At 51.1% G+C, this 25,430-nt stretch overlaps 1 protein-coding gene across 1 annotated transcript; it reads left to right on the forward strand.

Moving 5' to 3' along the window:
* The first annotated feature begins 978 nt into the window (after positions 1-978).
* On the forward strand, positions 979-23,452 carry LOC132206199 (tapasin-like). Its single transcript, XM_059639443.1, has 9 exons — positions 979-1,166; positions 5,916-6,137; positions 6,239-6,511; positions 8,601-8,942; positions 11,651-11,977; positions 15,775-15,876; positions 16,777-16,817; positions 18,632-18,686; positions 21,596-23,452. Exons 1-8 carry the CDS (start codon positions 1,112-1,114, stop codon positions 18,644-18,646), a joined length of 1,377 nt encoding a protein of 458 aa, XP_059495426.1. The 5' UTR covers positions 979-1,111; the 3' UTR covers positions 18,647-18,686; positions 21,596-23,452.
* The last annotated feature ends 1,978 nt before the right edge of the window (positions 23,453-25,430 follow it).

The raw sequence follows: 25,430 nt of genomic DNA on the forward strand, positions 1-25,430 counted from the left end.
GTGTGTGAGTGTGTGTGAGTGGGTGTGAGAGTGAGTGTGTGTGAGTGTGTGTGAGAGTGAGTGTGTGTGAGTGGGTGTGAGAGTGAGTGTGTGTGAGTGTGAGTGAGTGGGTGTGAGAGTGAGTGTGTGTGAGTGGGTGTGAGAGTGAGTGTGTGTGAGTGTGAGAGTGAGTGGGTGTGAGAGTGAGTGTGTGTGAGTGTGAGAGTGAGTGGGTGTGAGAGTGAGTGTGTGTGTGAGTGTGAGAGTGAGTGGGTGTGAGAGTGAGTGTGTGTGAGTGTGTGAGAGTGAGTGTGTGTGAGTGTGTGTGAGAGTGAGTGTGTGTGAGTGGGTGTGAGAGTGAGTGTGTGTGAGTGTGTGTGAGTGTGTGTGAGAGTGAGTGTGTGTGAGTGGGTGTGAGAGTGAGTGTGTGTGAGTGTGAGTGAGTGGGTGTGAGAGTGAGTGTGTGTGAGTGGGTGTGAGAGTGAGTGTGTGTGAGTGTGAGAGTGAGTGGGTGTGAGAGTGAGTGTGTGTGAGTGTGAGAGTGAGTGGGTGTGAGAGTGAGTGTGTGTGTGAGTGTGAGAGTGAGTGGGTGTGAGAGTGAGTGTGTGTGAGTGTGTGACAGTGAGTGTGTGTGAGTGTGTGTGAGAGTGAGTGTGTGTGAGTGGGTGTGAGAGTGAGTGTGTGTGAGTGTGTGTGAGTGGGTGTGGGGGTAGTTGAAGGTCGTTGAGGGGGGATTTTCCTGTGAGCCCGGTGCTGTTTCTGTAGAAAGGTCACACTTGCAGTTAAAGTGGGGAGACAAGCATTGGGCGGGGGGGGAGGGGTGTGGGGGGTCTCTCCTTCCTTCCCAAACCAGCACCCCGCGGGGAGAGTGTGTCAGGGACACGGGGGATGGGGGTGGGGGTTCTGTGTTACTGCCGTCCCTCCCCCCCGACCATGTCACACACGCACACACAGAGAGAGGGAGAGGGAGAGGGAGGGGGAGGGAGAGGGAGGGGGAGGGAGGTCCGCATTTACAGGAAACAGAAATGAAAGTAAAAGTGCGAGATCTCTGGGCGCTTGCCTGGTTTCGAAGCTGTGTTGAGTTGGGGGACAGGAGACGGTGGAACACTGGCTCAGTCGCTGCTCGCTGGAGATGGAGTTTCTGTTTTATAAACTGCCCCTCATCCTCAGCGTCTGCTCAGTCCCAGGTAAAACAGCTAAACTCTTGTGCCAGCCTCTTGTTGTCTGTAAGGAGGGAGGGAGAGAGGGGGAGGAAGGGCAGGGACTGTTAGCCCCCTTCCAGCCACACCAACAGCAATTTAATGATGGAACTGTGCTGAGTGAAGCAGCTTTGTGTAAGCGAATGGCTCTGTTTCTGCCAGGTCCTGGAGAGATTCCCACCTCCCAGGGGCCAGGCCTCTCCTCGCCCTGCCTGGCCTGCTGATTTCCTCCAGGCAGGGTGCTGTATCCACGCTACCACGTTCCTCTGGCAGTTGTGAGGCTGACTGTGTCCAAGCAACCCACTGCTGTCCGGCCCAGACACAGACAGAGACAGACACGGAGCAAGAGAGACAGAGACAGAGAGAGAGAGAGACAGAGGCAGAGACAGAGAGAGACAGACAGATAGAAAGAGAGTGAGACTGAGAGAGAGAGGCAGAGACAGAAACAGACAGAGAGACAGAGAGAGAGAGAGAGAGAGACAGGGAGAGCGAAACAGAAAGAGACAGACAGAGAGAGAGACAGACAGTGTGAGAGAGAGACAGACAGACAGAGCGGGAGAGAGAGAGACAGACGGAGCGGGAGAGAGAGAGAGACAGAGAGAGAGAGGCAGAGACAGAAACAGACAGAGAGACAGAGAGAGAGAGATGGAGAGAGAGGGAGAGACAAAGCGAGACACAAAGATAGAGACAGAGAGAGACAGACAGAGCGGGAGAGAGAGAGAGAGACGGAGCGGGAGAGAGAGAGACAGACGGAGCGGGAGAGAGAGAGAGACGGACAGAGCGGGAGAAAGAGAGACAGACGGAGCGGGAGAGAGAGAGACAGAAGACAGAAACAGAGACAGAAACAGACAGAGAGACAGAGAGGGAGGCAGAGATAGAGAAACAGACAGAGAGAGATAGAGAGAGAGATGGAAAGAGAGAGGCAGAGAGAGAGAGAGAGACGGAGACACAGAGAGACAAAGAGAGAGAGAGAAAGAGAGAGAGACAGAGACAGACAGGAACAAAATGTAACATCTCCAAGTTTGCAGATGATACCAGGTTGGGTGGGAGGGTGAACTGTGAGAAGAATGCAGAGATACTTCAGCATGATCTGGTCAGGTTGGGTGAGTGGGCAAATGGCAGATGCAGTATAAATTGGATAAAATGAGAGGTTATTTACTTGGGAAGTGAAAACGAGACGGCAGATTACTACCTGAATGGCTGTGAATTGGGAGAGGGGAGTGTGCAGTGGGACCTGGGTGTCCTTGTGCACCAGTCGTTGAAGGGAAGCATGCAGGTGCAGCACGTGGTTAAGAAGGTAAATGGTGTGTCGGCCTTCATTACGAGAGGCTTTCGTGTACAGGAGCAGGGATGTGTTGTTGCAGTTATACAGGGCCTTGGTGAGGTCACACCTGGAATATTGTGTGCAGTTTTGGTCTCCTTTTCTGAGGAAGGATGCTCTTGCTCTCGAGCGAGTGCAGTGAAGGTTAGAACATAGAACATAGAACAATACAGCACAGAAAAGGCCCTTCAGCCCTCAATGTTGCGCCGACCTGTGAACTAATCTAAGCCCCTCCCCCTACACTATCCCATCAATATCCATATGCTTATCCAAGGACTGTTTAAATGCCCCGAATGTGGTTTACCAGGCTGATTCTGGGGAAGGTGGGTCTGATATATGACAACAGATTGAGTGGGTTAGCATTGTTTTTGCTGGAGTTCATAAGAACGAGGCGGGATATCTCATAGAGACTTATAAAATTCTAACAGGACTGGACAGGGTGGATGCAGGGAGGATGTTCCCGATGGTGGGTGTGTCCAGAACCAGGGGTCACGCTTCTAGTATTCGGGGTAGACCAGTTAGGATGGAGATGAAGAGACATTTCTTCACCCAAAGAGCGGTGAGCCTGTGGAATTCATGATCACAGGGAATAGTTGGTGCCAGAACATTGAATGCATTGAAGAGGCAACTAGATATAGAATTGGGGTGAATGGGATTGAAGGTTACGGGGAGAAAGCAGGATGCGGCTGTTCAGTTGGACGATCAGCTATAGTCATGATGAATGGTGGTGCAGGCTGGAAGGGCCAAATGGCCTGCTCCTTTCTTCTATGTTTCTAAGATCAGTAGGGACTGCTGGTCTGTTTTACACTCCACGTAGAGCATGCCAGCTTCAGTTGTCAGTATTCCTTGGCGTGTTCTTGCATTGTATTTACATTGAGAAGGAACCTCTCGCCCAATGCTCCCCATCCTGGGGAGACTGAAATCCATTTGCTTGTTTCCACTTGTTTAACCAATTTTTTAAAGATACTGACTCATGGAATGAGGGTGCCTCTTGCTGGGCCAACATTTATTGCCCATCCCTAATTGCCCAGGGGCAGTCAAGAGACAATCACATTGCTGTAAGCCAGGCCAGGTAAGGACGGCAGTTTCCTTCCCCAAAGGACATTAGTGAGCCAGGTGGGTTTATCCCAACAATCGACAACGGGTTCATGGTCATCATTAGATCCTTAATTCCAGATATTTTTTATTGCATTCAAATTCCAACCTGGGTCCCCAGGACATTAGCAGAGTTTCTGGTTTAATAGTCTGGTGGTAATACGCCTCCAGCCACCCTGAATCCTGAGACCCCCACACGCTCTCACACTCCCCCAGCTCAGGATAGTGTGCAGAGACTTCTACTGTGCAAAAATAGGCCATTCAGCCCATCAGGCCCACTCCTGCTGACAAAGATCTGACTGTACTCATCCCCTTCTCCCAGTTAGAGCATGGTGGAGCTGTGCTCCACCTTGACCTCACAGATCACTGAAGGTGAAAGGACAGGGAGAGAGAGAGAGAGACCAGTGAGTAGAGCACACAGTGCCCTCAGCTTTATTAACGGGGCACAGAGTACAGGAGCAAGGAGGCGATGCTGACCTTGTACAAGCCCCATGTTAGACCCCCAGCTGGAGTATCATGTCCAGCTGTGGGCCCCACATTATGGGAAAGATGTGAACCCATCGGAGGGAGAGGGCAGAAGCGATTTACAACAACGGTTCCAGGGAATGGGTAATGTCAGCGATGGGGATAGACTGGGGAAGGTGGGGCTGTTCCCCTCGGATACAAGGAGGCTCACAGGGAGGTCTGGTAGAGGCTTCCCAAATCCCGAGCGGGGGGCTGGGCAGGGGGAGGGAGGGAGAAGCTGTTCCTGCTTGGAAAAGGAACAGGAATGAGACGGAAACAGATTTAAAGTGATGTACAAATGAAGCGAGAGTGAAGCGAGGAGAGACTCTCTCACCCAGTGGGTAGTGAGGGTGTGGGATGTACTGACTGCAAACATGGGGGAGGGGAGGTGTCAGGTTCAATGGAGGCATTCCAGAGGGGCATTGGATGAATATTTAGATGGAAATGGGGGTCAGGAGGAAAGGGCAGGAAATTGGGCACTGGGCAATGATGTTTGTTTGAAGAGCTAGTGTGGGAACGATGGGCCCAATGGCATCCTATGGGGCTATTTCTGCCTACCCCCACAATCTCCTACCAACAAAGTCTAAACCTCCACTTCAACAAACCTTTTGATCATCTTAACTGCACCCAGTCCTATCCCTGCACGGTAAGTGGAGCTTGTCGCAGTACAGCACTCTTTCCTCACAATGTAACCCCACCGCAAACTCTCCAGGAAAGAGAGAGAGAGAGAGAGAGAGAGACGTGTACATTCCTGGTGTGTGTGAGAGTGTGAGAGAGAGAGAGAGAGAGAGAGAGAGAGACGTATACATTCCTGGTGTGTGTGAGAGAGAGAGAGAGAGAGAGACGTGCCTTCTGGGTCTCTAGTGACTGCCAACACACTTTCTGAGACCTCCTGATACACTGTCAGGTCATTGCTTTTGACTGGAGGGACTCAGTGGGCTGATGGCTCATATTCTGTAAAGTGGACCAACATGAGTCAATCTGTTTTCCCCAGGGAGTGCTGTCGGCACTGTCTCTCAGCATCACTGTAGCCCTGTGTTCCTGGGCAGCACTGAGCGAAGGTGGTCTCTCTGAGAACATTGGCGCTCTGGATGACTGTAGCCCTGTGTTCCTTGGCAGCACTGAGCGAAGGGGGTCTCTCTGAGAACATTGGCGCTATGGATGACTGTAGCCCTGTGTTCCTTGGCAGCACTGAGCGAAGCGGGTCTCTCTGAGAACATTGACGCTCTGGATGACTGTAGCCCTGTGTTCCTTGGCAGCACTGAGCGATGGCGGTCTCTCTGAGAACATTGGCGCTCTGGATGACTGTAGCCCTGTGTTCCTGGGCAGCACTGAGCGAAGGGGGTCTCTCTGAGAACATTGGCGCTCTGGATGACTGTAGCCGTGTTCCTTGGCAGCATTGAGCGATGGCGGTCTCTCTGAGAACATTGGCACTCTGGATGACTGTAGCCCTGTGTTCCTGGGCAGCACTGAGCGATGGGGGTCTCTCTGAGAATATTGGCACTCTGGTTGGCTGTAGCCCAATGTTTCTAGGCAGCACTGAGCGAAGGGGGTCTCTCTGAGAATATTGGCGCTCTGGATGACTGTAGCCCTGTGTTCCTGGGCAGCACTGAGCGAAGGGGGTCTCTCTGAGAACATTGGCACTCTGGTTGGCTGTAGCCCTGTGTTCCTAGGCAGCATTGAACGAAGGGGGTCTCTCTGAGAACATTGGCACTCTGGTTGGCTGTAGCCCTGTGTTCCTAGGCAGCATTGAGCGAAGGGGGTCTCTCTGAGAATATTGGCACTCTGGATGACTGTAGCCCTGTGTTCCTTGGCAGCATTGAGCGATGGCGGTCTCTCTGAGAATATTGGCACTCTGGTTGACTGCTGGTTTGTGGAAGAAGGTGGTGGAAAGAACAGCTTCCCCAGTTCCATTACCCAGGAACCAGCCACCCTGCTCCTTCGCCACATCCCATATGAGGATGGAGAGCTTCCAGAACTTCCTGCCAACCTGCCCCTGCCATCTGAGCTGAAGCCCGGCTGGTTCTTCGAAGTGAGAGGTAAGCGGTGGGGGGTGAGGTGGGAGCGGAATTTGAACCAGCTGAGCGCGAGCGAAGTGTACGTGTTATAACCCCTCATTGTGTTCCCTCTCTCCCAACAGATTACTCACGGATCACGGCCCACCCCGGGTTTAGGGAACCGAGAAGCCCGAAGGAGAAGCCGTACTGCGAGATTAATAAGTATGGCCCGCAGGATTCTCACGTCTCCTGGGCCTCCCGCCTGACCAAAGATGAAAAGACTCCAGCCTATCAGTCCAGCTCCTGGTTCTGCAGCCACCTCCGCACTTTCGACCTGTCCTTCAGTGTGGCCAGTGTCCATCGGGTCACCTCAGGCCTCAGGGAGAAGGATCTTCTCTCTCCGCTTCACACCTCAGGTATCGGCCACATTAGCCTAACGCGCCCAGTGTACTCCACCTCTGCCCACTGCCCATCACCCACCTGGCCAGCACTTACTGCCTGTCCACTCTCCCCCCAACACCATCCCGTGCCAACCCCGACCGCTGAGGGTCTTGAAGTCTTGCATAGGTCAGTGTGAGCAACAAGCAGTCATTAACTACTCGCAGCAGTCATCCTGACGCTCCCTAATTCCAGCTGTTTGATGCAGTCTGCCAGGCCTGAGATTGTCCACATCTCCAGATTAACAGCTGAGTGATCCAACCACAAAGCTCTGGCCTCCCAACACTGGCCTGACACAGTAAACAGAAGGATTAGCAACTTTTAGCAAGACACCAAAGCCACATGCTGAGGCCCCGAGCTTGAGCCTGAGTTGAGGGATTGGTCCTCAACCAACATCTCCAAATCCAACAGCCGTAGTCTGCGTGACTCCCTGCCCCCACTCACTGAGGCACGGATCTCACAAGGGGAGTTTGGCGAGAGGATCGGCAACCAGGGACCACAGATTTTAGATAACTCGCAAGGGAAGTTAAAACAGTAAGAGCTTCTGCAGCCATAAGAAAGTGAGAGAGTAGCGAAATTGAATGAGAGGGTGAGACTGGGGCATTAATGACGGAAAATAGAAACATGGGAGGCTTTGGAACAGTATCTTTTATCTGTCTTTAAGGCAGGAGGCAGAAAATAAAATCCCAAAAAAGACCAGAAGAATCAAGAGGGAAGCAGGAACATAAAACAACCATGATCTGAAGAGACAGGGTGTTCGGATTTTGTTGGGAATTCAGGACTGCAGTCAATGGTCCACACATGGGAATTGGAAAAGTGGACACAGTGACAGCGAATGGATTGGCTGCAATCCTTCAGAGTTCTGTGAAGGTGCGAGCAGATGGGAAAGCTGCAGATGTAACACCATTTCTGAAGAAAGGAGAGAGACAGGAAGCAGGAGAATATAAACCACGAAAGCACTGGGACATCACTGGAGTCTGATAGGGATAGGGGAGTCAAAAAGTTCATACAACTCCCACAGTGTGGCATCAGGCCATTCAGCCCATCAAGATCACACTGATTCTCCAAACAGCATCCCACCCAGAACCACACAATCCCCGTAACCGCACATTTCCCACGGCCAATCCCACCCTAGCCCGCACATCCCTGGGCACCACGGGACAATTTAGCACGGCCAATCCACCCTAACCCGCACATCCCTGGACACTATGGGACAATTTAGCACGGCCAACCCACCCTAACCCGCACATCCCTGGGCACTATGGGACAATTTAGCACGGACAATCCACCCTAACCCGCACATCCCGGGGCACTATGGGACAATTTAGCACAGCCAACCCACCCTAACCTGCACATCCCTGGGCACTATGGGACAATTTAGCATGGCCAATCCACCCTAACCTGCACATCCCTGGGCACTATGGGACAATTTAGCACGGCCAATCCACCCTAACCTGCACATCCCTGGGCACTATGGGACAATTTAGCATGGCCAATCCACCCTAACCTGCACATCCCTGGGCACTATGGGACAATTTAGCACGGCCAATCCCACCCTAACCTGCACATCCCGGGGCACTACGGGACAATTTAACACGGCCAATCCCACCCTAACCTGCACATCCCTGGACACTACGGGACAATTTAGCACGGCCAATCCCACCCTAACCCGCACATCCCTGGGCACTATGGGTCAATTTAGCACGGCCAATCCACCCTAACCTGCCTACCTTTGGACTGTGAGAGAAAACCCACGCAGACACAGGGAGAATGTGCAAACTCCACAGTGATGGTCGCCCGAGGGTGGGGTTGAACTCGGGTCCCTGGCGCCATGAGGCAGCAGCGCTAACCGCTGAGCGAACTGTCGGGTTGCCATAAATTTAGAAGAATGCTGGGGTGGGGTGTTCTTGTAGAACGGTATAAAATTTCGAAGGTAGGAGCAGGGAAGATTTTTTCACTCAGTGAGGAGACAGTGAGCATGTTATAAAAACCCTCCAATGCATTCCAAGCTCTGCGGTGCAACCTGACACACTCTGCCTCCTGTAACGCTGACCTTTCCTCTCCCAGTCGTCCTGAATGTCTTCACCCGCACACCAAGCGTGAAGACAGGGCTGAAGCGTGATGTCCTCCTGGACTGCGGTTTCACCATGGACAGGCAGACCGGCTTTGCCATCGAGTGGCGTTACCAGTTCAAGGGGAGCGGGCACCTGGTTTACGCCTACAATGGCGCCCAGGATCGAGTGGACTTGGCACAGGCGGGCACCGAAATGTTCTTTTACGAGGCGCACAGTCGGGGAAACGCCTCACTCTTGATCCGGAACGTGGAAATGAGGCATGAAGGGAGCTACATCTGCACGGTCTACATGCCGAACCTCCACGCTCAGCAATCCATGGACCTCGAGATCACAGGTAAAACTCAATAACCCCAGCCGTTCTCAAAATGGTCAGCACACTCCAAACTGATAACTCTGTCTGTCTCTCTCTCTCTCTTTCTCCGCATGTCACTGCCAGAGTTTCTCCAGCAATTTCCCTTCACGTTGCTGCTCTTTTTCTCAAATTTATTCCTGGGATGTGGGTCTCTCTAGCCGGACCCAGCATTTATTGCCCCGTCCCTAGCTGCCCCCCCCTTGAGAAGGTGGGGGTGAGCTGCCCTCCTTGAACCCCTGCAGTCCATGTGCTGAGGGGTGACCCACAATGCCCCTTAGGGGGTGAATTTCAGGGATTCTGACCCAGTGACACTGAAGGAACGGGGATATATTTCCAAGTCAGGATGGGGAGGGGCTTGGAGGGGAACTTGAGGGGCATTGCGTTCCCATGTATCTGCTGCCCCTTGTCCTTCTGGATGGAAGTGGTTTGTGGGTTTGGAAGGTGCTGCCTGAGGGTCTTTGGTGAATCTCTGCAGAGCATCTTGTAGATGGTACACACTGCTGCGACTGAGCGTCGGTGGGGGGAGGGAGTGGGATGTTTGTGGATGTGGTGCCAATCGAGCGGGGGCTGCTTTGTCCTGGATGGTGTCGAGCTCCCTGAGTGTTGTTGGGGCTGCCCCCATCCAGGGGCAAGTGGGGGGTATTCCCTCACACTCCTGCCTTGTGCCTTGTAGATGGTGGGACAGGGTTTGAGGGAGTCAGGAGGGGAGTTACTCACCACAGGATTCCCAGCCTCTGACCCACTCTTGTAGCCGCTGTGTTTATGTCGGGGGGAGTCCAGTTCCATGCAAGACAGTATATAGAGAGGGACTTGGAACACTTACAAAGGGACTGCAGGGCTGAGAGCTAAGAACCGGCCTGAGATATCACCGAATTCCCAGGAGAACAATCAGAGCGCCGTTGGTTTGCATGTGAGCTCTGGGTGAGGTAACGTTAATCTCGGAAACAGTTGAACAATAAGGAATTGTCCATTGATGACCAAGATGAGGGGAAATAATTTTCTCACAGAGGGCGGTGAATCTCAAAAGGCAGGGTTTCTGGGTAGGTCGAAGGCAGTGTTCGGCCGATAGGTTATGGGGGTTGTCTAGGAGAGAATGCGGACCAGTCAACTGAATGGAGGCACATTGAAGGGCTGTTTGGCAGCTTCACAGTCCCAGTCCACATGGTCACGGACAGTACCGAGCTGGGAGGGAGGGGATGGCTCGAAGGGCCGAACGGCCTACTCCTGCCCCTAGCTCGTATGTTCTTATGGCTGCAGTGAGATGGCGAGAGGCTGTCGGAGTGGGCACAGAAAGGCCCAGTCTATTGTGGGTCAATGTGCGGGTATCTTCATTGGGAGCAAAAATCCAGGAATGGGGATAAATTGGGAAGAGTGGGAGGTACAAAGAGGCCCTGGGGGTCCTTGTGCACCAGCTGCTGAAGGCAACGTTAGAAAGGCAAATGGTACCTGGGCCTTCATACCGAGGGGGTGCCAGCACAGGAGCTCGCATCTGTTGTTGCAATCGGACAGGGGCCGTGGTGGGACCGCACCTGGAGGACAGCACCACATTGTGGGCAGAAGGGCCTGCATCTGTGCTGCACTGTTCTATTGTGTGCAGGTTTGGGGTCTCCCTCTCTGGGGAAGGGTATCCTGGCAATGGAGGGGGTGCAGACTGACCCCTGGGGTAGTGGCTGACAGACAGAGAGAGATTGGATCGGTTAGGGTTCTATTCTCTGGGGGTTTAGAAGATTGCCGGGGGGGATCTCATAGAAACCTGTAAAATCCTAACAGGGCTAGGCAAAACACACAGGAAGGGTGTTCCCGATGTCCGGTGGGGTGGGGGGGGAGACCAGGAGCAGGGGCTCATTCCCGAAGGATACAGGGTAAGCCTGTTAGGGACTGAGATGGGGACAAATGTCTTCACCCAGAGAGCGGGGAATGTGTGGGATTCTCTGGCCCAGAAAGTGGTTGACTTTCATTCATGGAATGATTTCAAGAAGGAGTTGGATACAGTTTCTGGGGCTAAAGGGATGGAAGGGAGTCAGGGAGAGAAGGCAGGAACAGGGGACGGAGTTGGATGGTCAGCCGGGATCCTATTGAATGGAGGGAACAGACTCGACGGGCTGAATGGCCCCCTCCTGCTCCTGTTTCGGTTGCCTGCCAGGCCTGCTTGTGGAGAAGGGGGTAGGGCCAATTCCCCAGGCGACCAAGAAGAAGTTTTCAAAAACATATTTTTATCAGCTGTGAACTGTACCAGCTAAGCCCATCCCTAATTGCCCCAGAGGGCAGTTAAGAGTCAAACACATTGCTGTGGGTCTGGAGTCAGGTGTAGGCCAGACCAGGTAAGGATGGCAGTTTCCTTCCCTAAAGGACATTAGTGAACCAGGTGGGATTGACAGTGGATTCACGGTCATCATTAGATTCTTAATTGCAGCTATTTTATTGAATTCAAATTCCACCACCCGCCCTGACGGGACTCGAACCCCGGCTCCCCCAAGATGTGGGCTGCCTGGGTTACGAACCTAGCGATGACGCCATGAGGCCGCGGTCTATCCCAGCTCCGGAGCGCGTGGGTGAACGGCACAGCGGGTCTGCTGGAGCCGGCCTGTGCCTTCTTCCTGGCTGCGCCCATCTTCAGTGAGGGTGTGGGGGTGTGGGGGTGGCTTGGCTGAGAGCTGGTTACTAATTCACCCAAACCTCTGCTCTGACAGAGCCCCCCAAGGTGACAATGAGCCCCGATCCCCTGGACCTGGTGCCCGGGCGGGAGCAAACGGTGATCTGTGATATCAGCTCCTACTACCCACTGGACGTGACGGTCAGCTGGACGAGGAAGAGGGCCGCTGGGAACAGTAGCTCCGAGCCCGTCGCCAACAGCGTGCTGAGTGGCCACCGGCAGAACCCGGACGGCACCTACAATATGAGCAGCTACATCACCGTGCAACCATCCTGGGAGGACCACCACTCCGTCTACACATGCCACATCAGCCACGTTTCCGTCAAGACCCCTATCCGAAAGAGCATCACCTTAAACGTCGCAGGTAAAGAGGGCCATTCGGCCCTGAAACAGGCCCTTCGCCCCCAACTCCCCCGCGTCAACCCCCTTCCCCAATCCAAACCCATTGCCCTGCATTTATCCCCCTATCCACGTGTCTTTTCTCTCACTCATTCACGGGGTGTGAGCATCGCTGGCTGTGTCAGCCATTTACTGCCCCATCCCCAATTGCCCCAGGGGGCAGTTCAGAGTCAACCCCATTGCTGTGGGTCTGGAGTCACGTGTAGGCCAGACCAGGTAAGGATGGCAGTTTCCTTCCCCAAAGGACATTAGTGACCCAGATGGGTTTTCCCAACCATTGGAAATGGATTCACGGTCATCATTAGATCCTTAATTCCACATATTTTTATTGAATTCACATTCCACCATCTGACGTGGTGCGATTCGAACCCAGGTCCCCTGAATGTTACCTGGGACTCTGGATTAACAGAGCAGTGATAAATCCCCCAGGCCATCACTTTCCCTAATGCCCCCATGTCTTTTATAGTCATACAGAGCTGTATACAGAGATGTACAGCACAGAAACAGACCCTTCGGTCCAACTCATCCATACTGACCAGATTTCTAAATTAATCCAGTCCCATTTGCCAGCATTTGGTCCCTATCCCCCTAAACCCTTCCTATTCATGTCCCCATCCAGGTTCCTTTTAAATGCTGTAACTGTACCAGCCCCCACCCACTTCCTCTGGCAGCTCATTCCATACACGCACCTCCCTCTGTGGGAAAGAGTTGCCCCTCAGGTCCCTTTTAAATCTTTCCCCTCTCACCTTAAACCTACGTCCCTCTAGTTTTGGACTCCCCTACCCTGGGGGGAAAAGACCTTGTCTATTCACCCTATCCATGTCCCTCATGATGTTATAAACCTCTATAAGGTCCCCCCTCAGCCTCTGACGCTCCAGGGAAAATAGCCCCAGCCTATTCAGCCTCTCTCCCTGTAGCTCAAACCCTCCAACCCCGGCAACATCCATGTAAATCTTTCCAGAACCCTTCCAAGTTTCACACCATCCTTCCTGTAGCAGGGAGACCGGAACTGAGAGCTGTATTCCAAAAGTGGCCCGAACCAATGTCCTGTCCAGCCCCAACATGACCCTCCCAACTCCCTGTACTCAACGCACTGATCAATAAAGGCTAAAGTGTACTGAACACCTTCACCATCCTGTCTCCCTGTGAGTCCACTTTCAAGGAACTGTGATCCTGCACCGCCCCCCCTCAACAAGGTCTCTGTTCAGCAACAGTCCCCAGGACCTTACCATGAAGGAGTATTAGTCCTGCCATGATTTGCCTTTCCAAGATGCAGCACCTCACATTTATCTAAATTAAACTCCATCTACTTGGCTGATCTGAATGAGATCCCCTTATACTCAGGTAACTTTCTTCACTGTCTACTACACCTCCAATTTTGGTGTCATCTGCAAACTTACTAATCATACCTCCAATTTCATATCTAAATCATTTCTATAAATGACAAAAAGCAGCGGACCCTGCACCGAACTTCATGGCACACCACTGGTCCACAGGCTTCTAATCTGAAAAGCAACTCTCCACCATCACCCTGTCTTCTAACTTTGAGCCAGCTCTGTATCCAAATAGCTCGTGCTCCCTCTATTCCATGTGATCTAACCTTGCTCACAAATCTGCCATGTGGAACTTTGTCAAATGCCTTACTAAAGTCCACATAGATCACATCTACTACTCTGCCCTCATCAATGCTCTTCATTACTTCTTCAAAAAACTCCATCAGGTTAGTGAGACACGATTTCCCACGCACAAAGCTATGTTGACAATCCCTCTCAGTCCTTGCCTTTACAAATAAATGTAAATCCTGTCCCTCAGGATTCCCTCCAACAACACGTCCACCACTGATGTCCAGGAGTACCCAGTTTGTGTGTGTGTGCACGCGTGTATGTGTGCGTGTGCGAGTGTGTGTCTGTGTGTGTGTGAGTGTGTGTGAGAGAATGTGCGAGTGTGCATGTGTGTGTGTGTGAGTGAGTGTGTGTGAGCATGCGCGTGTGTGTGAGTGTGTGTGTGTGTGTGTGAGCGTGCACATGTGTGTGTGTGTGCATGCGTGTGTGAGAGAGTGAGTGTGAGTGAATGTGAGTGTGAGTGAGTGTGTGTGAGCGTGCGCATGTGTGCGTGTGTGTGTGTGTGTGAGAGTGAGTGTGTTTACCACATCTGGCCTTGCCTGGCTAAAGTCCCTGCTCTGAGAGCCTCTCAGTTGGGAAACCCCCAGCCTCCTGAGCTGACCACCACCACCGCCCCCCTCCCGTGTGGGTCTCCCACCAGCTTGCCACCTCCACCTGAAGAGGAGCACTGGCCTACCTCCCTGAGGAGGGGTCACCGTTTTGAGTCTGCGCCAGCCCCTTATCTCACTCACTGCACCCCCATGACAATGGCCCCCCAGGTGCTTCTCTTCCCTCATGGCGCTATAGAAATGCAACTTGTTGCTGTCCAGAGAGAAGGCACCTTCCCGTCAGGAGATGGACTGTCTCTTGCGTGCTGGGGATGGGGTGAGGTTGGTGGGTGGAGAGGGGGAGCGTGATGGAGGTATACTTTTTATTAAACAATATAAACACTGATGGAAGTGTACAAAGTGCTGAGGGGCACTGATGTGGGGGTAGGGGGTACCAGAGGGGTCAGTAACTGGGGTGGGGGGGTAGCGGGAGGTTTAGAGGGGTGAGGAATCTGAAACTGGCCACGTGCCAGGGTTGGGAGAGGCAGGAACCATCAGGAAGGTGGTCGGACAAATGTTTGGAACACAAGGCAAAGGGCCGAGGGCTAGAGCGGATGGGTGTTGGAGGAACAGCAGGGGCGCAGTGGGGCCGAAGGGCCTGTTCCCGTGTCGTCAGACTCTCCGCGGCTTCCTCGCTGCAAGGTGGTCCCTCACTGCGGCTGTGCGATGTCACGGTCAGCGGGTCTGATCCTGGGCCACAGTTGGGAAAGTGGGTGTGGGGGTGAATGTGAACGAGGAGACCACTCACTGTGAAATATCCTCACGGGTGGGAAAGTGGGGGGGTGGGGGGGGGTGAATGTGAACGAGGAGACCGCTCACTGTGAAATATCCTCACGGGTGGGAAAGTGGGGGGGTGGGGGGGGGGTGAGAATGTGAACGAGGAGACCGCTCACTGTGAAATATCCTCACGGGTGGGAAAGTGGGGGGGTGGGGGGGGGTGAGAATGTGAACGAGGAGACCACTCACTGTGAAATATCCTCACGGGTGGGAAAGTGGGGGGGTGGGGGGTGTGAGAATGTGAACGAGGAGACCGCTCACTGTGAAATATCCTCACGGGTGGGAAAGTGGGGGGGTGGGGGGTGTGAGAATGTGAACGAGGAGACCGCTCACTGTGAAATATCCTCACGGGTGGGAAAGTGGGGGGGTGGGGGGGTGAGAATGTGAACGAGGAGACCACTCACTGTGAAATATCCTCACGGGTGGGAAAGTGGGGGGGTGGGGGGGTGAATGTGAACGAGGAGACCACTCACTGTGAAATATCCTCACGGGTGGGAAAGTGGAGGGGTGGGGGGGTGAGAATGTGAACGAGGAGACCACTCACTGTGAAACATCCTCACGGGTGGGAAAGTGGGGGGGTGGGGGGTGTGAGAATGTGAACGAGGAGACCGCTCACTGTGAAACATCCTCACGGGTGGGAAAGTGGGGGGGTGGGGGGGGGGGGTGAATGTGAACGAGGAGACCGCTCACTGTGAAATATCCTCACGGGTGGGGGCAGCTGGTGAAGGCAGGTCCTGATTGGCATTTCTACTAATTCGCTCATCTTCTCCCCGCAGGAGCGTCTGGTCCTTCCATGGATGATGTGATCGGCATGTTACTGTGCTCGTTTGTTCTGTACGGGACGTTAAAATTCCTCCACTGGGTGTTCAGCGAGAAAGGTAAATGGGCCCAGTCCTTCCCGCCGAGCTCCTGTCCCTTCATAATGACAAACATCTCCATCGTGGGTTATAGAGAGAGGGCCCCTTCACTCCCGACAAACTCCACAATGGGAAAGCACCGAGACTGGAGCTGAATGAGGCCATTCAGCCCCTCGAGTCACCTCTGCTTTTCGCAGCCGATGTGTTTCCCAGCCCTGTTCTCCTGCCTTCTCCCCGTAACCTTTACCAACCAAGACCCTATCTCTCTCCATCTTAAACACACTCAATAACTTCACCCCCCCCCCCCCCTTCTGTGGCAGAGTCCCACAGATTCCCCCACAAATTCTTCCTCATCTCAGCTCAATAGGGCTGTCCCTTCACTCTGAGGCTGTGCCCTCAGGTCCTGGTCTCTCCTGCTCATGGAAACATTAACTCCACATCCGCTCTATCCAGGCCTCTGTAAGTTTCAATCAGGTCCCTCCCCCCGCTCATCCATCTTAATTCCATCAAATACAGGCCCAGAGTCCTCACCGATTCCTCACATTGACAAACCCTTCGTCCCCTGGGATCATTCATGTAAACCTCCTCTTGACCCCCCCCCAAAGACCAGCACATCCTTCCTTAGATACGGGGCCCAAAACTGCTCACAATATTCCAAACACAGTCTGACCAGAGCCTTATACAGCCTCTGCAGAACGCCTCTGCTCTTGTTTTCTAGCCCTTTCAAAATGAACTCTAACATTTCTGGAAGCTGGTCCATAAACCACACGTATCTCTGGCCCAGTTTTAGACCTCCTGCTCTAACACAAATCAGTTTTAATCCAGGTTCTCCATGCACTTTCCAATGGTGTGCATTCACAGCAGGATCTGCTACTGTTTCTGAGTGATGGGTGAACATTGCTGTGTGTGTTTTTTTCACAGTTTATCCTTTGGTCTTTGGATCAGCAGAAGAAGCAGCAAAGGTAAGACCACAGCCAGTGTTTGGCATTGACTGAGGGCAAAGGTGATGGAGATAAACCTCAGAGCAACTTCCTCCATTAGAGCTGGGAAAAGGAGGGCTATTCCTGCTGGTTATTGGGAGCCATTCCTGCTGGTTATCGGGGGCTATACCTGCTGGTTATTGGGAGCCATTCCTGCTGGTTATCGGGAGCTATTCCTGCTGGTTATCAGGAGCTATTCCTGCTGGTCAGTGGGAGCTATTCCTGCTAGTTATCGGGAGCCATTCCTGCTGGTTATCAGGAGCTATTCCTGCTGGTTATCAGGAGCTATTCCTGCTGGTCAGTGGGAGCTATTCCTGCTAGTTATTTGGAGCCATTCCTGCTGGTTATCAGGAGCTATTCCTGCTGGTCAGTGGGAGCCATTCCTGCTGGTTATCGGGGGCTATTCCTGCTGGTTATCAGGAGCTATTCCTGCTGGTCAGTGGGAGCTATTCCTGCTGGTCAGTGGGATCTATTCCTGCTGGTCAGTGGGAGCTATTCCTGCTAGTTATCGGGAGCCATTCCTGCTGGTTATCAGGAGCTATTCCTGCTGGTTATTGGGAGCCATTGCTGCTGGTTATCAGGGGCTATTCCTGCTGGTTATCAGGAGCTATTCCTGCTGGTCAGTGGGAGCTATTCCTGCTGGTCAGTGGGAGCTATTCCTGCTGGTCAGTGGGGGCTATTCCTGCTGGTCAGTGGGAGCTATTCCTGCTGGTCAGTGGGAGCTATTCCTGCTAGTTATCGGGAGCCATTCCTGCTGGTTATCAGGAGCTATTCTTGCTGGTCAGTGGGAGCTATTCCTGCTAGTTATTGGGAGCCATTCCTGCTGGTCAGTGGGAGCTATTCCTGTTGGTTATCGGGAGCCATTCCTGCTGGTTATCGGGGGCTATTCCTGCTGGTTATCAGGAGCTATTCCTGCTGGTCAGTGGGAGCTATTCCTGCTGGTCAGTGGGATCTATTCCTGCTGGTCAGTGGGAGCTATTCCTGCTAGTTATCGGGAGCCATTCCTGCTGGTTATCAGGAGCTATTCCTGCTGGTTATTGGGAGCCATTGCTGCTGGTTATCAGGGGCTATTCCTGCTGGTTATCAGGAGCTATTCCTGCTGGTCAGTGGGAGCTATTCCTGCTGGTCAGTGGGGGCTATTCCTGCTGGTCAGTGGGAGCTATTCCTGCTGGTCAGTGGGAGCTATTCCTGCTAGTTATCGGGAGCCATTCCTGCTGGTTATCAGGAGCTATTCCTGCTGGTTATTGGGAGCCATTCCTGCTGGTTATCGGGGGTTATTCCTGCTGGTTATCAGGAGCTATTCCTGCTGGTCAGTGGGAGCTATTCCTGCTGGTCAGTGGGAGCTATTCCTGCTGGTTATCAGGAGCTATTCCTGCTGGTCAGTGGGAGCTATTCCTGCTGGTCAGTGGGAGCTATTCCTGCTGGTTATCAGGAGCTATTCCTGCTGGTCAGTGGGAGCTATTCCTGCTGGTCAGTGGGAGCTATTCCTGCTGGTTATCAGGAGCTATTCCTGCTGGTCAGTGGGAGCTATTCCTGCTGGTCAGTGGGAGCTATTCCTGCTGGTTGAGCAGTAGCCAGAAGTGGAAGGGAGCCATAATTACTGAGCCAGCCAGCGATGCCCTTGTCCCAGGAGTGAGGAAGAAATTGGGTCAAACGTATCACACAGTGAGATCTGGGGAAGGCTTCTTCTAGCTGGGTCACTCTGACGATGCGGTCCAGGGGCATAGGGGCAGGTAGGAGGAAGCTCATGGCTGTTTTCTCACACTGTCTGCACCTATTCTCACCCTGTCTTACAGGTGAAAAGTAACTGAACCCACAGACTGTAATCAGAGAGGAGCTGGAGAACTGTCGGTATGTACAAAGGGGAACTGTCTCCATGGACCTGGAAACCAGGCCCAGCTATGGTTAGTTAGGGGTCACCGTTTGCCCACTGTGAGCCAGAGCAGTGATACTGAGGCAGGGAGATGATGCCAGTCTGCGAGGGAAGGGGAAGGTGACAGAGAGTGGGCAGGGAGATCGGAGATCAACTGAAGCATCAAACGAAAGGCAAAGGGTGTGCTAAAAATAACTGTTCTCCAGTGTGACCTTATAGAGGTTTATAAAATCATGAGGGGCATGGACAGGGTGAATAGCCAAGGTCTTTTCCCCAGGGATGTCGGGGGGTGGGGGTGGTGGGGAGAAGAGTCCAGAGCTAGAGGGGCGTAGGGTTAAGGTGAGAGGGGAAAGATTTAAAAGGGACCTGAGGGGTAACTCTTTCACACAGAGGGTGGTGTGTGTATGGAACGAGCTGCCAGAGGAAGTGGGTGGGGGCTCGTACAGTTACAGCATTTAAAAGGCATCTGGGGAAGTGGTCAAACCCCCTCAGATAACTATCCCAGAAACACCCAGCGAAGCTCGTCTTTCCCCTCGTAATCTATTCAAAAAGAGCAGTTAAAAGAAAGAAAACCCCTGATCTCCACTTTACAAGTAACGGAAAACCATTTATTTATTTAACCCAACAATTAACAAATTAACAGATTTACTAACAAACTGACAATTCCCCCTTAGACTACTAACTACTCCCTAACTGGTCTAAATTCTACTGGAATGCTGTTTAAACACAAAACAAGTCCCACTCATATCCACCCAACTAATAAGGAGCAATAAATTATAACTTAATCTCTCCAATTAGACCATCAGACCAGAAGACATAGGAGTGTAAGTAAAGCCATTCGGCCCATCAAGTACACTCCGCCATTCAAATCATGGCTGATGGGCATTTCAACTCCACTTCCCTGCACTCTCCCCGTAGCCCTTGATTCCTTGTGAGATCAAGAATTTGTCGATCTCTGCCTTGAAGGCATCCAACGTCCCGGCCTCCATGGCAATGAATTCCACAAGCCCACCACTCTCTGGCTGAAGAAATGTCATCTCATTTCAGTTTTAAATTTACCCCCTCTAATTTTCAGCCTGTGTCCATGGATCCTAGTCTCCCCGCCTGACGGAAACAACTTCTTAGCGTCCACCCCTTCTAAACCATACATTATCCTGTAAGTTTCTATTAGATCTCCCCTCAACCTTCTAAACTCTAATGAGTACAATCCCAGGATCCTCAGCCGTTCATCATACATTAAACCTACCATTCCAGGGATCATCCGTGTGAATCTCCGCTGGACACGCTCCAGGGCTAGTATGTCCTTCCTGAGGTGTGGGGCCCAAAATTGGACACAGTATTCTAAATGGGGTCTAACTAGAGCTTTATAAAGCCTCAGAAGCACATCGCTGCTTTTATATTCCAACCCTCTTGAGATAAACAACAACATTACATTCGCTTTCTTAATCACGGACTCTACCTGCAGTTTAACCTTTAGAGAATCCTGGACCAACACTCCCAGATCCCTTTGGACTTTTGGTTTGTGAATTTTCTCACCGTTTAGAAAATAGTCCATGCCTCTATTCTTTTTTCCAAAGTGCAAAACCTCACATTTACTCACATTGAATTTCATCAGCCATTTCCTGGACCACTCTCCTAAACTGTCGAAATCTTTCTGCAGCTTCCCCACCTCCTCAGTACTACCTGCCTGTCCACCTATCTTTGTATCATCGGCAAACTTCGCCAGAATGCCCCCAGTCCCTTCACCCAGATCCTTAATATATAAGGTGAACAGCTGCGGCCCCAGCACTGAACCCTGCGGGACACCACTCGTCACCAGTTGCCATTCCAAAAAAGAGCCTTTTATCCCAAATCTCTGCCTTCTGTCAGACAAGTTCGCACAGACTGTCTTCTGGAATGTTCCGTCATCTCCAGTCTCTTCACAGACACCTTCCTTCTGTTAATTCTGCTGCAGGGATGTTTGATCTCTATAATTCCTTCAATGAGGACCTTGAGCTGAAGTGCTGCGGTACCTTTGATGAATGAGATGGGCGTTCTCTGAGAGCTGGACAGTGCTCATTCTGGCAGCTGGTGGATGGCTCTCTCTTACTTTCCAGTCGCCCTCACCTTATAAACCCATAATGATATAATCAGATTCCTATAACATGGTCGGTGTCAGGTTGTCAACACCGTCAGATTTAAATTCAATTGGCTTTCTGCGCTGAGGTGCTTGGTTTAAATTAATCGGCCAAATTCTAACCTGTTGTCTTGGTTAGAAAAATGCTGCTTGGCTGTTCTGTACAAAGTATTTCCATTTCATACCCTCTGTCTCTGCCCCTGCCTTTAAAAACTTTCAAGCTTAGACAAACCTCAAGCTCTCAAAGGGGCCACAGCACTCTTTTTCCCCACAACCATTTTTACCAACAAATGCTAACTTCCTGACTTCCATTTCATGGTTACTCTACCCAACTTTGAAACGATGGGTATGTGAATAGGAGGGGTTTAGAGGGACATGGGCCAAAAGCTGGCAACTGGGACTAGATCAGTTTAGGATATCTGGTTGGTACTGATGAGTTGTACTGAAGGGTCTGTTTCCGCGCTGTAAATCTCCATAACTCTGTCACAATGTACAACGCATTAGACCGACTGAGTGTCAATAGCAGAATGCAAGTGAGTTCTGTAAGACAGCATCAACAAGCCGCAATGCCTGACTGGTGGGTACATTTGGAGTGCAGGAGGCTGTAAGGTGTCTAAACCCTAAAATAAGATGTTAATCCTCCAGTTTGGAACAAATTATTGTTTTATTCCCATACATCAGTGAGAATGACTGAGGATTACAATGTGCAGATATCCCTGTGTCACCTGTAGTGTAGCTCATGTCCTGAATCTGTTTTCATTTCTGTTCCAGGTGTCATTATGATGGGGGCTAGTGAATCCTCTCTGTTCTGACCAGGCAATTTTCTGTGCTACAGCAGTACCCCACATTATTCCTGTTTCATCTTGTGTTTGTTTTTTTATCCCTGTGCTTTTCCAGAAGCTTGGTAGACGTGATTGTGTAAATAATTCTCTAAAATTTGCATTGAAGGTTGAAATCGCTAGTTAAAAATCATTTGGGCCCCTCAGTAAAACCCTGTTAGGAAGGCAAAATTCCTGTACATTCTGGTGATGGTGTTGCTGAGGTCTCTGTGTATATTGTAGAGACTCTGTAAACACACAGTGGAATATTGCTGAGATCTCTGTATATTATAGAGACTCTGTAAACACACAGTGGAATATTGCTGAGATCTCTGTACATATTATAGAGACTGAGTAAACACACAGTGGAATATTGCTGAGGTCTCTGTACATATTATAGAGACTGAGTATGCACACAGTGGAATATTGCTGAGATCTCTGTACATATTATAGAGACTGAGTATGCACACAGTGGAATATTGCTGAGATCTCTGTACATATTATAGAGACTCTGTAAACATACAGTGGAATATTGCTGAGATCTCTGTACATATTATAGCGACTGAGTAAACACACAGTGGAATATTGCTGAGATCTCTGTACATATTATAGAGACTGAGTATGCACACAGTGGAATATTGCTGAGATCTCTGTATATTATAGAGACTCTGTAAACACACAGTGGAATATTGCTGAGATCTCTGTATATATTATAGAGACTGAGTATGCACACAGTGGAATATTGCTGAGATCTCTGTATATATTATAGAGACTCTGTAAACACAAAGCAGGAAGATTTTGGTCTCATTGTTGAGAGTGAACTCATGGAAACCTGTCTGAAGGAGTATGCACGGATGGTAGTCCTGCTGCTCAGAGACTTGATAAGATGTGAATTAACCACGAGCGCTCGAATGACTCGTTGGTCCCTTTGTGACTTCTGGCTAAGAATGAGCAGACCGCAGCTTTACTGAACCCCGCTTTGTGTCCCTGAGAACTGAAAAACAGCGCTCAGTTCTGCTCCAGGTAACACCTATCACTGTCTCCTAGTGTCGAGGAGAAACATTCTGAGCCTATAATTCTTGTCTTGTGGCTCATGGCTGTTAACAGCCAAATGCCAAAGTAAAACTGTCCATCTCAATGTGCCCCCCCAACACTCCCCCTGAACAATGCCACCTGAACCCAGTGCTATCCTTTTCTACACTGAACAGAACAGATCCACCTCCCCAAATTCCAGGGACATTTGCCTGTTGCAACTTCCAGCCATTTACTGATTATTTCCACAATCCTTTGCTGTTTGTTTCGTTTTCTGTCCGTCTCTGGACAGATTTGTTTGAAAATTTTGTAGACTTTTCAATCGCGTATGTCAATGAGTGGGACTGTTTTGTTTGGAATTAAAGTTTTTCCTCCGCCTCAGTCTGAATTTTGCGATATGCAGTAGGCAGTAGAAATAAAACCAGTCTAACTCCAAACCAAAACACAGCCAGATTGTAAAGAAGGCCTCACACCTAACATGCATTGTCTGTCCTAAAATATCAGCTTTTCGTTGCAATGAAAAAAACCTTTACTTCTCTCAAGGCAGTGGTTTGAAAGACTTTTGGGAATTTTCATATATGAATGAATCAATTAAAACCTTCTAACTGATTGAAGATTTAACAGCATCTTAGGTCTGCTTTAGCGTTCGTATCAGTGATGTGAACTCTCAGTCTTTTACTTCATAACATCTGTGCCACATACCACCTCTCTCACTAACACCTAAGGGAGGAGCGACGCTCCGAAAGTTTGTGTTTTCAAATAAACCTGTTGGGCTACAGCCTGGTGTGGTGTGATTTCTGACCTTGTTCACAACAAAGCAGCGATGTGCTTCTGAGGCTTTATAAAGCTCTAGTTAGGCCCCATTTAGAATACTGTGTCCAATTTTGGGCCCCACACCTCAGGAAGGACATACTAGCCCTGGAGCGTGTCCAGCGGAGATTCACACGGATGATCCCTGGAATGGTAGGTTTAACGTATGATGAACGGCTAAGGATCCTGGGATTATACTCATTAGAGTTTAGAAGGTTGAGGGGAGATCTAATAGAAACGTACGAGATAATGTATGGCTTAGAAGGGATGGATGCTGGGAAGTTGTTTCCATTAGGCGGGGAGACTAGGACCCGTGGGCACAGCCTTAAAATTAGAGGGGGTAAATTTAAAACTGAAATGAGACGACATTTCTTTAGCCAGAGAGTGGTGGGCTTGTGGAATTCAGTGGATGCCGGGATGTTGGATGCCTTCAAGGCAGAGATCGACAAATTCTTGATCTCACAAGGAATCAAGGGCTACGGGGAGAAAGCAGGGAAGTGGAGTTGAAATGCCCATCAGCCATGATTTAAATGGTGGAGTGGACTTGATGGGCCGAATGGCCTTACTTCCACTCCTATGTCTTATGGTCTTATGGTCTAATGCAGGATTTCCTTGAGGGGAGCCAGTTGGAAGATGGAGAGATCGTGGATACATGTCTGTCAGATTTCAGTGAGCTGGATCATCTTGGGCAGGGGGTAAATTCCGGGTTTGCAGTCGACACCAGACTTGGGAGGATTGTAAACTGTGAGTGGTACAGTGCGGAACTGCAAAAGGATATTGGCAAGTGGGTAGACTAGGCAGAGTGGACAGAGAGGGGTCAGAGAGTGGGCGGAGCGGGGCACAGAGGGTCAGAGAGGGGACAGCAAGGAGGCTGATGAGGTTCAATGGAGGGAAGTGGGAGGTGATGTACTTTGGTGGGAAGGACATTGGGAGACGTTATAAAATAGGATGGGTATAATTCTAAAGTGGGGGGTGGCAGGAGCTAGGGGTCTCTGCGCACAGATCACTGAAGGTGAAAGGACAGGGTGAGAGAGAGACCAGTGAGTAGAGCACACATTGCCCTCAGCTTTATTAACGGGGCACAGAGTACAGGAGCAAGGAGGCGATGCTGACCTTGTACAAGCCCCGTGTTAGACCCCCAGCTGGAGTATCATGTCCAGCTGTGGGCCCCACATTATGGGAAAGATGTGAACCCATCGGAGAGAGAGGGCAGAAGCGATTTACAACAACGGTTCCAGGGAATGGGTAATGTCAGCGATGGGGATAGACTGGGGAACGTGGGACTGTTCCCCTTGGACACAAGGACGCTCACAGGGAGGTCTGGTAGAGGCCTCCCAAATCCTGAGCGGGGGTTGGGCAGGGGGAGGGAGGGAGAAGCTGTTCCTGCTTGGAAAAGGAACAGGATCGAGAGGGATACAGATTTAAAGTGATGCACAAACGAAGTGAGCGTGAAGCGAGGAGAGACTCTCACGCAGGGGGTAGTGAGGGTGTGGGATGTACTGCCTGCAAACATGGGGTGGGGGGTGTCAGGTTCAATGGAGGCATTCCAATGGATAGAAATGGGGAGCAGGGATAATGGGAAAAGCAGGAGATTGTGCACTGAGGGATGGAACCAGATCAGGAACAATGGTCTGAATGGCCTCCTTTTGCATGGGAATAATCCTGGGATATTTTGCTGTCTGTTAGGAATGGTCATATTTTACATACTCATCACAATCATAAAGTCCTTACAGGGCATTTGGCCCATCGAGTCCAGACTGAGCCACCAAAGACATCTCACTATGACCCATCTCTTCACCCCATCCCACATTCCTCACGGGCAATCCCACCCTAACCCGCACATCCCTGGGCACTATGGGACAATTTAGCACGGCCAATCCACCCTAACCAGCACATCCCTGGGCACTATGGGACAATTTAGCACGGCCAATCCCACCCTAACCTGC

The sequence above is a fragment of the Stegostoma tigrinum genome, chromosome 34, assembly GCF_030684315.1.
Source record: "Stegostoma tigrinum isolate sSteTig4 chromosome 34, sSteTig4.hap1, whole genome shotgun sequence".
NCBI classification, from domain to species: domain Eukaryota; kingdom Metazoa; phylum Chordata; class Chondrichthyes; order Orectolobiformes; family Stegostomatidae; genus Stegostoma; species Stegostoma tigrinum.

Excerpts from the sequence above, each read along its gene's own strand:
- LOC132206199 (XM_059639443.1), top strand. The coding sequence starts at position 1,112 with ATGGAGTTTCTGTTTTATAAACTGCCCCTCATCCTCAGCGTCTGCTCA. Across the intron at positions 1,167-5,915 it reads CAGCGTCTGCTCAGTCCCAG|CATTGAGCGATGGCGGTCTC; the intron begins GTAAAACAGCTA and ends GTTCCTTGGCAG. Across the intron at positions 11,978-15,774 it reads CATCACCTTAAACGTCGCAG|GAGCGTCTGGTCCTTCCATG; the intron begins GTAAAGAGGGCC and ends TTCTCCCCGCAG.